This window comes from Ambystoma mexicanum, chromosome 5q (genome assembly GCF_040938575.1).
Source record: "Ambystoma mexicanum isolate Mex_15411 chromosome 5q, UKY_AmexF1_1, whole genome shotgun sequence".
In the NCBI taxonomy this organism is placed as follows: Eukaryota; Metazoa; Chordata; class Amphibia; order Caudata; family Ambystomatidae; genus Ambystoma; species Ambystoma mexicanum.
Window position 1 is genome coordinate 275,666,930 of NC_090933.1, and position 17,081 is coordinate 275,684,010.

General features: G+C 47.2%; 1 protein-coding gene across 1 annotated transcript in view; it reads left to right on the forward strand.

The window, feature by feature from the left end:
• RTTN (rotatin) overlaps positions 1-17,081 on the forward strand; it is a 2,784,523-nt gene that overhangs the window by 63,739 nt on the left and 2,703,703 nt on the right. The window contains exon 3 of the mRNA XM_069620779.1: positions 155-342. Coding sequence (XP_069476880.1) covers positions 155-342 — 188 coding nt within the window. The remainder of the gene's footprint in view (positions 1-154; positions 343-17,081) is intronic.

Below are 17,081 nucleotides of genomic sequence, written 5' to 3' on the forward strand. Positions count from 1 at the left end.
TATATTTATAGTGGACATTTTGGAAATGGCGATTATTGAAATACAATATGGAAAGAATGTTTTAATATCTTTCTCAACAAATCTTTCAGAATACGGCTGGTGGAAGCTCCACTCCTCTACTGAATGCTCACAATTCTAATTCTACCTTTTACAGGTCATCAACTGTTGGAGATTAGAGAACGAGCCCTTAAAAACCTCTTATGCAAATTGGATCATAATATTATTTCATATGTTGACCTCGTTCAAGAAAAGATACTATTTTTGCGCTTATTAGAATGGTTCAATTTTCCGACTGTTCCAATGAAAGAGGAGGTTCTACAGCTGCTGAATAAGCTGGTAAAGGTAAGCCATTCAAAAACAGTAAATATTACCCCGTGTATGAAGGACACATATTTTCCAGCATCACAACACTCTCTTTAATCTGACATGTTTTAAAGCATGCTTTTCCAGTGATCTGTTAATGTGTGTGTTTATACTTTATTTCGTCCATGGGGCCATAAAAGTACAACGTGACACATGTGAACAACAAGTAACACATTCAGTCCAAGTTATGAATAAATCATATGCAGTGCCCCTGTGACCTGTTTATGTCCCCAAAGGAGAACACTTCCATTACTGACTCCTACACCATAGTTGAACAGGCCAACCTTCTCCTCACTTACCACAGTGGTTTGGCCCTAAGGTGTGTTTGCACTAGAGAGCACAGGCCAGCGATGACTGTTTTCGAGGTGAGCATCAATGTTTCCCCTGGAATTGGCTCTGACTTCAATCACAGAGTTTGCTGGGGGATGACATCTCCTAATAAGCCCAATTTACTACTTCCCACACTTGGCTCCCTGAAATCAATTTGAACGTAGTCATGGGCACTTTCCCCCTGATGGGTCAGCATGGTACTCCTTAGAATCTTCTCCTGTGTCACAAATGGGCAACCCCGTTCACAGCCCGGATCCAATTGATGCACTTGTTCACCAGGCAGGGCTTCCCTGGGTTTGTGATAATTAGGGGGACATTTAGGGACCCTATATAGATATGACTCTCCCCTACCGGGCTCTGTCACCTTGCAGGCGATGTCGGTATCCGTGTCATTGCCGTGTCCCCTAGTTAACTATCCCATAGTGGTGTTGGTCCTAAGGCCATAAAACATAGGTGTACCCTACCCTCTTGGTTCAGTCTAATTAAAGGTGAGTTCTAGGGGAGCAAGCAAACAACAATTTCTTTTCGAGAGTGCTATAGATTGTCTCAGTTCACTAGTACAGGCATTTGTCCTTGTTCTAGTGAAGTTGAGCTGGTTGGAGGGAAAAGAACAACAGTCATATGTTGACCTATAGTCATAGAGCAATTCAAAATCATAAATGAAGTACTCATTCGGAAAAGTTATTTCGTCCAAAACATTTGTGCATTTTCTAGAAGACTTTATATTGATTTCTTCACAGTATAGTACAATAATACACATAACATGGATCATTCAGTTTCATGGTTCATTGTGCGAAGATATAAGAGAAAACATACGTAAATTGTTTCGAAGCATAAAGACAACTTGACAAACAAAAGTTAAAATTACAACAGGTGTGCTACTAAGTGCAATCCAACGAAAAATACAGAGGGAAGACAAACATACAACAAAACTTGGGGGAAACTCAAAAGCAGTAGTTGCTCCCGGGTATGTAGGGAGTTCTTTGCTAGTAGATTCCCTTAATTCCCTGTATGGATAGGTATAACTAAACTAATCCTTTGTCCATAGGGTTTATTTAAATTTATTTTCTTTGGGCTTCAGTTTTGCCCAACCTGTGGGTCTTGGTGCGGTAAAAGAATTATTTGCCAACGTGGTACTGATTGGAGATATCCCAGCTATTCACGTTTCGGCGGTCTTGTGGCTCTCGCATGCATCCGCCTTCATCAGGGCATATTATTTCCGGACCCTGTGTAGGTGTGGAAAACCAAACATAAAGTTGAGATAATCCCTCACGATACCTGTCGGAGTAGTTCTGACACTTGAATTGATAGGTCTCTGCTCAACTGACATTAGTTTTACCTGCCGTGGAGCTTATCCCGAGTTCTGGGTTGTGGAGTGTACTGGAGAGACGAGACACCCCTTATCTTCCTGTGAGGTTGCTGCTGTGCCTAATGTAGGTGCTAGTTGTGTGGACTGAGATGTCCGCATTCCTTTCTTTGGTCACGGTTCAGAATATAATGAATCTGTAGGGGACCAATGGGATGGCAAGAAAGAAGAAGAGAAACAAGAGGAAGAAAAAGTGGAGGAGGAATACTGGTCAGTGCCTAGTAGAACACTGGTTCCTACGTGTTGAAAACTGGAATCCATTATATGCATAGAGGACATAGTGAAAGCAACTAAGGACTTGGACTTCACCTTGACATATATACTCTAATTTTGATGTTCTCAATTCTTTGATTTATTTGTGTCAATCCCTGCAATTTCAAATTAAAAATCAACTGTTCTCTGAAACCTTTCATTTGTGTAAACATATAATTTTGAGAAGCGCAACAGGAGGGCCTCTTTTCTTAAAGTTTGTCCAAGCCCAGGTCAGCCTCTGTGGCATCCCTCAGATGCAGCATCTCTACCACCACCATCCTATACCCCCCAAACATTCTCCACTTAGAGCGCCCTCACTGTTTCTAAGGCTGATCCTCCTTTTTCCTTCCCAGAGGGTACTGCATACAAACATTGCCTAACAATAGGTGCCTCCCCCTTAGTCTCTCCTTTTCCATGTTCTTCCAGCAGCGATAGGAGAATTTTTTTTAATTGACACCAACTCAGACAATACAAGTTTGCATTTACATGCGTGGGCCCCTGGGTCATCCACCCCATCCTGGTCACCAATGGACATTTATAACGGTCCATGGCGGGTACAGGGGCTGGTGGGGAAAGGCAGTGGGGGAAGTTGGTACCAGGATGAAAGCCGCCATTGGCCCCTGTTAGTTCAACCAGGATCGGACATTTCCCAAAGCCCCTGTTGGTCGTCGGAAAAAGACCCCCCTCCCATCCCATCCCACCCTTGGCTGGAGGTTGTTGGTTTGCATTCTGACCAGGGTGTTTTGGCTCTATTTGCCAGCAATGTGGTTGGAGCTCCCCCAGCTTGTTTGCATCGAGCTCCGGGGTATCGGTGGGGCCAGTGATGTCAGAGTTGGTCAGCGAAGACTGGCTAGGGGTCAGATCGGCAGAGGATTTGAGTCCGGGTGGTGGTCATAGTGATCACGGGGGCTGCTGAGGTGTCGAAAGCGTGGAGTTTTAATCTTCCTGTGGCCATAATTGAACAAAGACTTTCCGGGGTCTGGGGTGTTTTACTATACTGTTACCCAGAAATTGTTTGGTTGGCTGCAGCCTTGGCTATGTACTCAAGTCCCGATGCACAGGGCAGCAGGAAGTATCCATATCCCTGCTGCTGGGGCCTAGGTCATGCGTGTTGGCTTTAGTAACCAGTTTAGTGGCTTTGCCACCCAAAGGGTCCAGGATTACGCGAACGTTGCTGTTGCCAAGAAACTGAAGCTGATGAGTGTGTTCCTCCCCCACAGATCTTGAGAAATAGTTGTTGGGCCTGGTCTTTGCTGCTCATAATGGTGTATGTGGTCAGGCAGTAGCAATTTGTCTCCTAATAGTTCAAATGTTTTGTTTAGGCGAGATCGGAGGCATAATGGACGAGATGGTGGGCGGGATGGCTAAGAGTTGAGTGGGCGATGAAGTGATACTCTAGGTTTTTGCATCCAATGGAAGCCATTTTAAGGCTTTAATTATATTGCATGCCTCAAGCATAGGTACGTATAGCTGCTGTAAAAATGCCACAGTATAATTTCCCACTGCCTATCTGCATGCCTGCTCTGACGTTCAAAGGTCGTTCAGGGCGTAGCGTCCTCTTTATCCTCTCTCCAGGTTAGCAGCTTTGCCCCTCACAGTCCTGCTTATCTCTAGGTCTACAACAAGTGTGAGACTCGGTGTGGACTGGGGCAGGTGCTTGGGCTCAGTTTGCAGTCCTCATGGAGTCATCAGGTCTCGGCTTGTCCTTGACACAATATGCCTCGCTTGTGTTTGTGATAAGAGTCTCTGGGTTGCCGCAGGGGTAGTGCTGCTAAGCGCCTCAGACTGTGAGTAATGCACAGCCTACTAACTTTAGGGAACTTTAAAGCATGCACAACCCCCCGCCCCTTCCCCAAAATACCTCCCCTGTTATCAGGAAATAGTGGGGTGTACGATATTTAAAAACAACTTGAACACCTGGTGAGCAAGCGGTACATTTATCAGAATTACAGGGTCGATACAATCTGCAGTAACATCCACTTAATTGATCACATATATCTGGGTATTCAACCTGCTATGCATTGTACACTACAGTACTAAGATCAAGGAGCTGTGCCCTTTTGCCAAGTATGCACGGAAGTCTTGCCATATGTCCTTTGGTCAGCAACTACTAGGCACTAGTGACATATGCAGCTCTTCATGGTTGTTGGACCATATTACATCAATCAACCAATTTGGCTCCTTCCACGTCCACCTCAGTAAAATGGCCCTTTTAGCCAACAAGAGGCCTAGATTAAGAAATCTCTGTTGGACAATCGTCATTTTTCCCAGTATACCCCAACAGGCAATCCCGTGCTAAAATATGCAGTTGTCTGCCCAGTATTTCTTCCAGCACCTGGCATATCTCTGACCAATAGCCTCTCAGCCTGGGGGCAACCCCAAAGCGTGTGCATTAACGTAGCCAGTGTATTCCGACACCTGGGGCATTCCTTGGCCAGGTCAGGCCGAAACGTATTGAGCTTGGCTGGAGTAAAGTACAGTCTATTAAGAACCCTGAATTGTATTAGACGATATTTTGAGTTCTGACAACCTTTTTGTCAACATACAGGTATTTTTCCATTGCATGTCTGTAAAGGATGTACCCAGATCATTGCCCCACCTCTTCCTAATGCTAGAACCCGGCTTAGTATCCACTGTGTGAGCCAGTTTGTTAAGCATGGATATACTCTTCCTGGATACCGTGTTAGACATGAAAGATGGCAGACATAAATGCGATGTGGGTTCTGCCGGGTATACCTGCCATCATGCCGAAATAGCTGCTCGCAACCTAAAATAGCTCAACCGTTGTAGTGGAGTATCCCCAATATGCATCTTAATATCCTCCCACACCTCAAATTGTCCACCCACAAAAAGGTCCCCGATTGTAGTGATGTGAGGTCTGCTCCAGACCAGCTCCACCGTCATTTCAGTGGTGGGTGCCAATGCTGACATGCCCCAGAGTGGGAGGCGCTTGTCATATGGAGCAGCTATATCCAGTCGTACATTCAACTTTATCCATGCCTCCCAAGTTGCCCCCACCTGGTCAAGCGGGTGTGAAAGACGAAACGCATTACCCGCCAATGTCAACGGCAAGGGTAAGGGACCCATTTGAAACTGCTCCAGCCTGAATTGAGGCGCATTTGTGTTCTCGCCTACCTACAGTGTTGTATGATGAATCTGTGCTTCCAGGTAATATAGCTCGAATTTGGCGCGCGTCAAGGCCCCCACCTCCTAGAGGTGCGCCAGGTGCTTCCACCTCATACGAACCAGTCATCCTTCCCTAAGAAATGATGAGCATGCTCTGTTGAGTTCCACAAAAAATGCGCGGCCTGGCCATAAAGGTATATTATGAAACAAATATAACTTGGGTAATACAACCATCTTTATCAGCAACAGTCTCCCAGCCAAAGACAACGGGAGCTTTTCTAATTTCCAGAACTTAACCTGCAGCCCAGATAGTTAAGACCTGTAATTCAACCCAAATGTCTGTGTGGCCGACCTGGCAACGCGGATCCCCAAATATCAAAAGCTTTGTGTGGCCCATGTAAGTCCCGCCGTATTTGTTGATGAGTGGCTTCAGTCAGGGAAAATATCTCTGACTTGCTAGTGTTAAGATGGGTCACAGAATATTTGCCAAATTCCAAGCCCACCCCATCTAGGTCTACCAAAGGATTTCTTACATACAAAAGGATATCATCAGCGTACATAGATATCATTTCGGGTCTACCACCTAATCGTATACCCACATCCCTATGTTTATCACAAATCCGATCTGCTAACGGTTCGATAATTAGTGCGAGAAGTAACAGCGATAGGGGACATCCTTGCCTGGTTCCTCCCCACGCTGCAGTACCAGGAACAGCCTCCCATTTACTCGCACACAGGCTACCGGTTGTGTATATAATAGTTTAACCCGCCCGACGAATTGGGACCCAAAACCATAATTAGTCAATACTTGAAACATGAATGGCCACAAGACTGTGTGAAAAGCTTTCTGCATATCAAGAGATACTGTCACTATCCACGAGTCCGGCGGGGCACTCACCAAAACATTGTAGAATCTCCTTATATCATCTGTCATTGAGTGCCCTGGTATAAAACCGGATTGATCCGGGTGCACCATGTGGGGCATAAGGGGAGACAGTCTGGTTGCGAGGACTTTAGCATGCATTTTGCGTCTATGTTTATAAGTGATAAGGTCTATACGATCTGCAGTCATCTGTCACCTTATCTGGCTTAAGTAGCATTATGATGATGGCTTTGCGTTTGGTTTCGTGCAGTACCCCTTTCAGAAGCACCTCCTCCCAAACTTGCAGCATATATGGGGCCAACACGTTTCTAAATTCTTAATAGAATTCAGCACGATACCTGTCGTACCCTGGTGCCTTGCCATTGGTGGACGGCCGGAATTGCATCTACAATCTCCTCTACTGTCAACGGTTCTTCCAGCGCTGCACTAACTCCTCTGCACAGTAAGGTAGTTAGAGCAATATCTGGATGGGATTCCATCTCACCATCGGTGGCTCTGCCCTTCGACTGATGCAGAGCTGAGTAGAATTGGTAGAACACATCATTGATGTCCTCATTGTGGGCTACAGACCATCCTGTCTGCTGACATGAAATATATGTGTGTGCGCTCCCTGTTTCGGACCTGATAGTATGAACCTGCAGTCCCCCAGGTCTATCCGCATCTCCATATCTCCTCGCGGCCACTGGCCTGTCCAGATATACCAATTCCCTATCCGCTGCTTTTCTAAACATATCTAATTCGGCCTTAATCTCCTGCCGCAGCACTGCGGAGGGATTTCGCGTATATTGCAGCTGCAGCACCGAGAGCTTGGATTCGTGTTTGTCGAATTCACCCCGGACGCTCTTCAAAACTCTGAATTCAGTAGACAGTGCTATCCCGCATATATATGCCTTGAATGCCTGACAAAGCGAGAACACTGAGAAGACCGATCCCACATTGAATGAAATAAGAGGGTATATGTTCACGCAGATTCAAAGAAAAGGCTGGATCCCGTAGGGACGCTGGTTTGAAACGCCATGGAGCGCAAGCCGCGCCCTTGGGAGTGTTGGGCAGAATTGCATGCAGTACCCTCTGACCACCACGTACAATTAGGACTGCAGGTGTAAGCAAAACCAACCTTTGGCATAAGTCTTTACTACACAGTTTTGTGGTAGCGAGCTGAGCAGCCCGGCCTATTTTAAGAGGGAATGTGAGCAGTACAAGAGGTTACACAGAGGTCTTAGAATCACAGTGGTTCAAGTAGACACTTAAACTCAAGGTTTCTTGGTAAAACACTTATCAATTTATTACCCAATCATTTAAAAAAATCACTAGAAGGAAGCAACTTAATATCGTACACAAATACACTTCAGTACCAAACCAATATGTTTCTAAGTAAATTAGGCTCAGCTGTAATAGGAGCAAAATGGCATTTCAGTCACTTTAAATAGGAGGACAAAGGCACAAGCAGAATAGATCACAAATACTTTCTTAGGCAGTGCAAATAATTTTAGTTCACTAGAGGACACAACGGATAGTGTCTTGGATAGGAAAGAGCAGTTCTTGAAGTAAACAGTAAAGTCTTTGCCAAAGGTCTCAGAAGTAGTTTGTACGAAAACGAATCGTATGTTGGGACACAAGCTGATTAGGCCTGCAAGTTGAGAAAGTTCCACAAACTTTCACCGCGAAAAAGGCGTTCTCTCAATCGGCTTGGCACAGTACCTTAATATGCAGCAAAAGATGCAGCTGAAGACCGTGGTTCCTGGCAGTTCCTGCAGATCTCACTGTTCCTGAGCCTCAGTCATGGGGACAAGAGGGAGGACGTCGGGGGACTCCTGCACTGCATGGAATCGTTGGGAAACGTGGACAAAATGGAGTCACTTCGGTTCGAGTAGCTGTCATCAAGCACACAAGCTGGGGTCCTTCCCCCTGGTTAATCCTAACCAGCTCTGAGAATAGTATCCAGGTGGCTTGCGAGTTGATTGGTCCCACCAACTCAAAGGAAGAAGTTGTCATTGAAGGGGCTTCTCCGTCGATATGACCATGGCAATTTGGACCTGCAGCAGGGCTTCACCGTGCAAACCAATGGTCCAGGAGTTGCAGCAGCCGTCCTCTTCCAGCTCGTCTTCGGTTCTTTCGTTCCAGTCGTCCACTCTGCTTTCCAGTACAAGAGACTTGCCTTTTAAACATTTTTCTCCCTTTCATTCCAGCCTAGCTGCCACTCGCCCAGCAGGGTGGCTGTCCTTGCCGGACAGTCAGCCAGCCAATCATGCCAGAGTGCTTTTGGGTCTCATAGGAGCCTAAGCACAGGGAGTTTCGGGCACCTCCCTCACTTCCTGCCCACCCCAGATACTCAGACTCCAGAGGTGGCTTTCAGTCCTGAAGCCCGCCAAATGCATAGAAACAAAGGGACCAAACTTAGTTTGATGCGCAGAGACAAACTCGTGAAGGAGCTTTCCAAAAAGAAATGGTTAAAAAGCCCGGGACTCGTTTAAACAAAGGGGCTTAAGGCGCCATCTTGAAAAACGTGGCTCTGGCGATTTTTAGCTACCGGTGTTCGCGGTCGGGAAAAATCATGGTAGTTCGTTGTAAAACCACTGCCACCAGCCATTTCGATACTGGTGGCATGAGTTTCTAGACGCGGGATACTAGGTAACCCCTCCAGCACTCTATAGGAAGATGGTGTGTGCTGGGTCTTGGAATTTAAAAAGACTAGTAAAGTCAATTTAACCTTACATTCTCTGGGAAACAGTAGTTTCTCCCAGATAAGGTATTTAAACCTTTGGTAAGTCCAAAAAGGACATCCCTGTGTCACTGCACTGAGGCTGCTGTGTAACACACATGAAAAGATGCCTATGGAGTTATTTTAAAACTCCATAATCGAAGAACACAAGAGTAAAACGCATATCAAAATACATGAAAGAGTGGGATAAAAAGCACACGCTCTTTCCAGGTAAAAAAATCAAGTCCTCAAAATCCAGCAAAGTTGCTGGGGGTCTCTAAGGTGAAGGGAATTAGCACATTCATGAGAATTCTCCCTAAGGGGGAGACAACTGAATAGGCAGGAGGATAGGAGAGTGATCTCGGAAATATCAGACAACTTTCCACCCCACAATGTAATGATATCTACACCAACCAAGTATCAATTCGGGAATGTGCATTGTGTACAGCCAAGTAGAACGAATATTCCCTTTTCCCAGGGTTCAGTGAACGCCACACATCAAGAAAGTCTAATGATGCCATATTCAAAAGGATTGTGTGTGCTGCCCTAGTAAGGATCCTTGGTGAATCAGAAGATTGGTCGAGAGTTGTGCTTTATATCGTATTCAAATCCCCAGCACAGTAGCCAAATATCTCATCAAAGAAGTCTGGGTCGTCTATATTGGGTCCGTATATGTTCACTAACATGACTTCCCATCCACACATTATGCTATGCACTAGCATGCATCTTCCGCCCTCATATGTTCTAGTATCAATTGTACAAAGTGTATAGAGCGATGGATCGGGATCAGAGTCCCCCCCCCTACCTCCTAAGCACACGATGAATATGATGTGAAATACCTCTGCGTACCCCCATCCCTGTGCAGAGCTCGTTGCTTGCCTACCACACATGTGCCTCTTGTAGAAACAATAACTTGGCACCTTTCCTCTTAGCATAGGCAACTATCCTGTGAGTTTTAATTGGATTCCCTAGCTCGAGAACATTCCAGCTATGGAAACCAAAAGATGCTTTCCTCCCACCAGCAGTGACTGTATGCATCACCACAGACCACCGACTACTTATCCTCACCAAGTGCATTTTTCCAACAACCCATCCCCCAAACCACCACCCTTCCTCCCCCACCCTCATAGCCTCCCCAACCGTGGCCATGCAGAACACCCCCCCCCCCCGCCCCCAACCCCAACCAAAACAAACAATTAGCACATGCTGTGGGGACAGCTGCTACCGTGCAGAGTGGGCTAGTAAAACCGTGTCACACATCTAGGATGTCAGTATGCATGTATTTGCCACCGGCCCATTTCAACCTATGTTACCATTTACACTCGTATAGCCAGACATCAATTAACATGAACTCTATGACAGCACTGCGGTATTGTTAAGTTTCAAGTGTTCGAGGAATTTCTGGATGCAGGAGCTGCCAGCAGGATCTGCGCCTCGATGAAAGATGCAGCTTCCTCTGGGACAGTGAAGATTGTTGTATTGGATCTTAAATCGTGCTGGAAGCAACATTGCGTATGCGGTGTTCCTCTCTCTTAACAGCCTCTTCGCACCCATGAAAGTACGCCGCTCCTGATGCACCGCAACCGTGAAGTCTGGGTATGTGTGAATAGTGTTAGAGTCCAGACGGACGTCATGCTTCTCCCTGGCCCCTCGCAATATCAAATCCCTGTCTCCGTAGTTCATGATGCATGCAATTATTGGTCTGGGTTAGTCGCCCGGTTTGGGTTTCACCACCAGTGCCCTATGAGCCCTTTCAACTGTGAAGTGCGGCGACCAACCTGGGTTATCCAGTAGATTGAGCAACAGTTCTAAAACTGCCGTCTCCATGTTTCCACGGATTGCATCCATGCAAACTTTATTTCGCCGGGACCTGGACTCTAAATCTTTACACTCCGCTTTTATCTGCTTCATATCCCTTGTCAATGCAGAGGCTGCTGTTTGTAAGCGCGCAACAGTATCCTCCATAGTGCTTATTCGACTCTCGACCCCTGTAATGCGCTGCGTCACTTTGTCCAGTTGGGCAAGCATGGATGCCACATTAATATCAATACCATCCAGTTTCACATTCACTGCCGCAAATTCTTGCTACATTGTTTCAAGCATGCACTGCATATCAGATAGCGCCCCGGGGGGTGAGCTTGGGGAGGGCACCACAGCCTGGGTGGCATCCCCAGGGGCATTGGATGGTCACGCAACTGGTTGTGTGAATCGGTCCATTCCACCCCCTTTCTTGGCACTCTTTTGTCATTTTATGAGTCGCCCCCTCAGACCAGGGCAGGTACTGTGAACCGGCCGAAGGGTTCAGCACGGCCCACACACGCACCACCCCTAGGAATCTGCTCCCTCCCGGCCCCCCTAAGCAAGAGCCGATGTGTGGGCCTGCAGCCCCTGTCGGCCGTCAACAATTGCTACTGTAGGGTGCTCACGTGTGCGTCCAGACCCTCCACTCTCACTCTTCCTCAGTCTCGCTAGTTTGCCACGTTGTGCTGCTCCAATCTCCATCGCCCCACCACCGTGAGCAGCAGATGTTTGGTGAACAGGCGCACGGGTCAACCTACCGGCTCCTCCGGGGCTCTACACCACAGTCACACCACTGCAGTATCGCCAACACCGGCAGCCAGGAAGTGTCCTCAATTCTCACCGAGTACCTGGAGACAGGGCTCCAGGTATGTTGACGACTGCACGGTCCCAGTTCAGCCCCCGCAGTCCTCCAGGCCAGCCACATCACCGGTGCGCAGTCGCCTCACCACGCGTCAGCCTCACCCACCCTGAAGTGGGTATGTTGCAGGCCAGTCCCGGTCACCACACAACCTGTTCGTCGCTTCACCTGCTTTCCGCAGTTGAGCAGTGCGCAGACCGGGGCACAGGATCTGTGTGCGCTCACAGGATCATCCAACCCTGTCTCTTTCCGGTGTCGTGGAAACCTTCAATAAACCGCTCTAGCCCCGATTAGGCTCTTGCTAATCAACGGGTATAATAGTCCCCTGGCGGCCGTCTCAGCCCCTCCCGGGCCAATGTTGTCCCTAGGCAGGCCAGGCAAAACGGTAACTGGGCCGGCTGCACAGCTCGGGTTGTCCGCCACTCACCCCACGGCCGGTGCCGGCAGCGCAGACCCCCCCGGGATTAGGCGTTGCAGGATCCCCTCTTTTAAGCCGGTATGAGCCCTGCTAGCTCATACGCAATCCCACTCCATGAAAGATCGATTAGGACTGTCGGCCCGGTATGCAAGTAGAAAAAGTGCCCGCCCTGCACAGAGCTTAAGAGAGCTCTGCCATCTTGGCTCGGCTGCTCAACAGCGCCCCATTGTGGGGAGTACAGAATGCCGGCATGTTGCTGATGTCGGCCGATATCTGCTGCTGCCGCTCCTAAACTCAATGATGCCAAATTGAAGCTATGTGGAGTCCGGGAGGAACACGGTTGAAGGAGCAAACTCCCAGTCCAAGTAGCAGGGCTCCTGCTGTCCAGCGGTGCTGCAAACACCAACACCCACGTCCTTATCCCCCGCAGGCTTAGCTTTCACAGGGATACCTTCAGGTTTTATGTCCGGGTAAGAGTGGGCGGGGCAACAGCATGTGTCAGGGCTCATTTTCGCTGACGGCTCCCTGCGGGACACCAACACCCGCAGGTTAAATGTGTCTACAACATTAACACATGTATTTTTGCGAGGCCCTTGTCACAGATGGCACAAGAAGCACTCCAAGGCTCAGACGGTTCAAGGACTTTTATTGGTTTTCAAAGGGCCCTATGGCCGTCCCTCCCTCTCTTGTGAAACACCACCTCCCTAACCCAGGCGTCTAAGTGCTAGGTTAAAAAGCTATTATTGACCCCTACTGTCTAAGCTCTCTGTTATGCTGGATGCGAGTACCCAAGAGTTGAATGCCTTTTCTGTCTAGCCTACCTAAGGGACTTCCTAAGACTGTCCCTACTCTATCCAGTTGTTTGTGTTCTATAGGGCAGAGTATTGTGGCAAATTTACCATGGAATCCATAATCCACTCAGTTGGTAAACATCTTTAATGGCAGTAAGCAAGCAGCATACACAGGACAGGACACAAAACTAACATTCAAACTGTATACAGTGCAGCAACCCCCCTGCCGCCCCTTCCTGGGTTTACATGGTTTATATATCATAAACTCACACAGGTCTTCTATGGAAGGTGTGGGACATGCATCTTAAAATGGCAATAGAATTCAATGTTTCTGGCATTTTAGCCTGTGCTACATGATTCTCCTAATAGCGTCAGTGTGGTTCTTCTACCTTGGCGAGTAGACTCTGCAAGGTGCAGCAGACATTTTCAGATGCATTTCTAGCAAGTCATCCCCTTTCTACTTTGACTAGAGTTCCCACATAGCTCATGCAGTGCCTGGTCTGCCTAATGTTGCTAATTCTATGCACTGAAGCCGTCTTGCCTGGCGAGGCAGTGATCAGAAACACGCGTGTCAGTGTCAAACGCGATGTGCGTACGAAGCGGGTAAACGATAAAGCGGGCTGCTTCTCTCTCACAGCATACCTAGGGTACATTTCGGTTAGGACATGCGCACAACAACATAGGGCGATGCAGTTATAGGCAGTAAGACACACTTTAAAATAGCAGCCGCAAGTGGCTGAGCTTTCACAAACGAGAAACTGAGTGGTACATAAATGGATGGTATGATTTTACTTTTTCCCTCTTGACCCCCTCCAATGAGACCTTCACTGTAGTCTCTTCCATTCACAACTTCAGGGGAGTATATAACATAGGATGGTATGGCATAGCAGTGTACCTCCTCGGCAGTGTTCAAATTCAATATTTGTGTTACCCGGGAAGACCTTTCATACTTTTTTGGATATAAGTACACAACCATTTGCATAGTAACATAAAAAACAATGCTCACTCAAAACGAGAATAAGTATCACTATAGAGATTTGGATAACAGAAGTACCCAATGAAGCCAGAATATGAGTGATTCAGGACCAGATAGTCCAATCAGCCCTAGTATTCTCATGGAGGGAAGCTACTGTCTGGTGAATGTGGGAGACAATATCAGTGATATTGCCATCAGAATTCGGTATGTAAGTGCAGCATTCACTTTCACAAGAGCGCACATACCCCCTTTTTATGCTAAGAGGGTGTCCAGTGTCATATGGTTTTGTAATACCATGGAGTGGATAGCTACTTTCTCGCGGCACAGGGAAGTGGTCGTGGCATTTTCAATTCCCTCTGAGTCTAGACCGTCAATCCTGGCTCACTTGTACACCTAGTGAGGTAACCTACACGACTGGTGAAGCTTTTCCAACCTGAGGCCCTCTTTCGGCGAGAGTCAGACGGAAACATATGAGAGTGTGGAATTGCTGGCAGAACATTGTCATTTTAACCGCTCCCTCCCCAGTCCCAGGGCAACCATGAATAAGCGCTGTTCGCGCTGTGAGAAACCTGAAGGTACTCTCATTTCTACTCCCCTGGGATCCTCTGTTCAGGTGGGCAGGGACGGGCCCCTCACTCTTGGATCCCGACCCTGGCAGTGAACAAGCGAGGGAGGACCACTTGAGTGGAGGGTCTTTGGGGATTGGAGAGAGGATGCCTGATGACGCGACATGGTATCCCTCTTTCCTGATATTGATCTACCCTCCCCTCCCTTAGCCTTTTATGGGCTATTGTTAGCCTTATTCCATCATCCCTTGTAAATTCCCTTTGAGTACTGGGAAGAAGGGACAACTAGGAGCAATGCAGATTTCCCTTTGTAAAAACGACTATGGTACTGTGAAAACAAAGAGAGGCTTGGATGCATATAGCCATGAAGATCAGGCATGTCACACTAATGAGTTTTCAAATAGTCAGGTGATTAGGAATGATTAATTTCTCCTTAAATCCATCAACAGTCAGGGAACATATAAAAGGTGGCGTGCCAAAGGAGGAAGAGCGGTTCAAGGAGTAAGAGTGCTACAGAAGTTGCAGTAGGACTGGAGAACCTGAGAAGTGCCGTGCACAGAGTAGAAGCCAAAGCTCCAAAACGCTGGGAGTCCCGCCGGGAGTGCAGTGCCGTATGAGGAACCCTTGTCAGGAAGGCAGAGAACGACCGCTACGAAGCGCGTAGGTGGAGTCCAGCACGGGGGCTGGGACTCACAGAGGGAAGCACCTGGCGAAGCGGAGTTGCAGTCCGGTAAGCGTCAGTGAACACTTAAGGCACCACGGCGCTCCGGGAGGGGCTTTTGAGCCTGAGGTTTGTAATCGTGAATGCCGAACGCAATAAAAAAGCTGAATGCTTGTAATCTTGAATACTGAACGTAACGAAAAGAGATGAGGGGCTATTGAGCCCATACAGTGAAAATCGGTACACATTACTGACTTTTGGCAAGAGTGGCTGCATGAACCCGCACAACAGAACTTGTCTAGCACCATCATTGCCACAGAGGCACCTCCAGAATAAAGCGAGAGACCGTTAAACATCAGCTATGGGAAACGTATGGTTCTGTAACCTGTGATGGGTGGACTGTGTGGTCTGACAACTGTGCCCAAACCAGAAGCCACAAAATGCTTTGACAAGCAACTAATAGGTGTGAACTATTGATGAAGCTAATTTAAGGAGGGGTCAAGCAGACCCTAGAATCTCTCCGTAAGTTGTAAGCCTATCAACATTTGGTAGCAAATTAACTGCTGGTAGTGACTCTTGGGGAAGGGAACCCTGAGAGTTAAAATCTGAGAACCTTTGTCTTGGGGAAGGGAGTCCCAAGACTACGGTGTTGTGTATGAACTTTTGTTGCTTTTGAATGTGGGGAAGGGAGACCCCTTTGTGAACTGTGATATTTGCGAATATAGAGAAGCTAACTTCAGAGCTTGTTCGGGCCCTTCTGAAAGGAAGTTGCATTGGAACTGTGTTCAACTTGAATCCGAGAAATTTCGAGAAATTTACATTGCTATTTATATGAACATTTGTTTTTGAACATTTGACTTTTTTGGTTAAGAACATTTCCCGCACTAGTTTTGTTGTAAAGACGAGTATAGGTTTTAACACAAACAGGCTTTTTGGTTCTTGGAGAACCTTACGATTTCTTTAGGCAGGGAAATCCCACCATACCAAAGGATTAGTTAGGCGTTGTACTATCCTGATTATTAATAAAGTTTGTTTGAACTATCGTTTTGTTGTCTGTGCCATCTCTCTCGATGCCATGCCTGTCTCACACCACAGATAAAGTAAGTCCCTTGATACGTGGCGAACCCTGGGGCAAATGAAAACATGACATTTATTTATTATCACACTGGTATTGGTTGAACAGTAATATTGACATTTACTGTTTCTAATGAGTAGTGTGCCCCGGTTGAGATAGCATACAAGGCCATTAGCCTGAGAGGAAAGGTGACATTTGTTTGGATTCCTTGATAACTGGTCTGGGGAGGTAGAATTTGGAGGGCTAATAGACCCATCTGGAAATGGTCACCACCAGAGGGACCTTGGGAGAGGGTGACCAGCTGGAGATCCAGACAGACTTCTCCTCTGTTGAAGGGAAAAGGAGTGATAGGAAACCATGATACTAAATCATGTGGGAGAGGAACACTGATTGAACAATCCAATACATTTAATATACATTTAATACACAGGTATACTGCTACGTGAGATATACAAAAGTGTTCTCCCTGTGAGTGCAGGTATGAGCGCATTGGCCGTCGTACTCGGCACAAGGGGTTCTGAAAGAAGCAATTGCAGTGAGCTGAACAATGAAAATCGCTGTTGATACCGGGTGTGACACGGTGCGCTAGTCGTGCCACACATGCACATGAAAGTCCACAGAATGGAGCGTCTGTTCACACAGAATTCGAGGATAGGATCGATCGTTCATTTCACAAGGGGAAGCAATTGTTTGTACATAGCCACTCCAAAGTAGGCTCTTCTTCTTGGGAGGCAGAGTTCAAGTTCAGTTCAAAAGGGTCAAGGCACAAGTTCCTCTGGACAGAGCCACTGGGAACATCTGGGATTTTGGCTCCAGGAGGCAGGACAGGGCAGTTCCAGACCAGTTGTCTCATCCTGTGGCAGCAGCATCAAAGATAACCATAGGACCACAGCCACAGAAACGGAGGTCTTAAC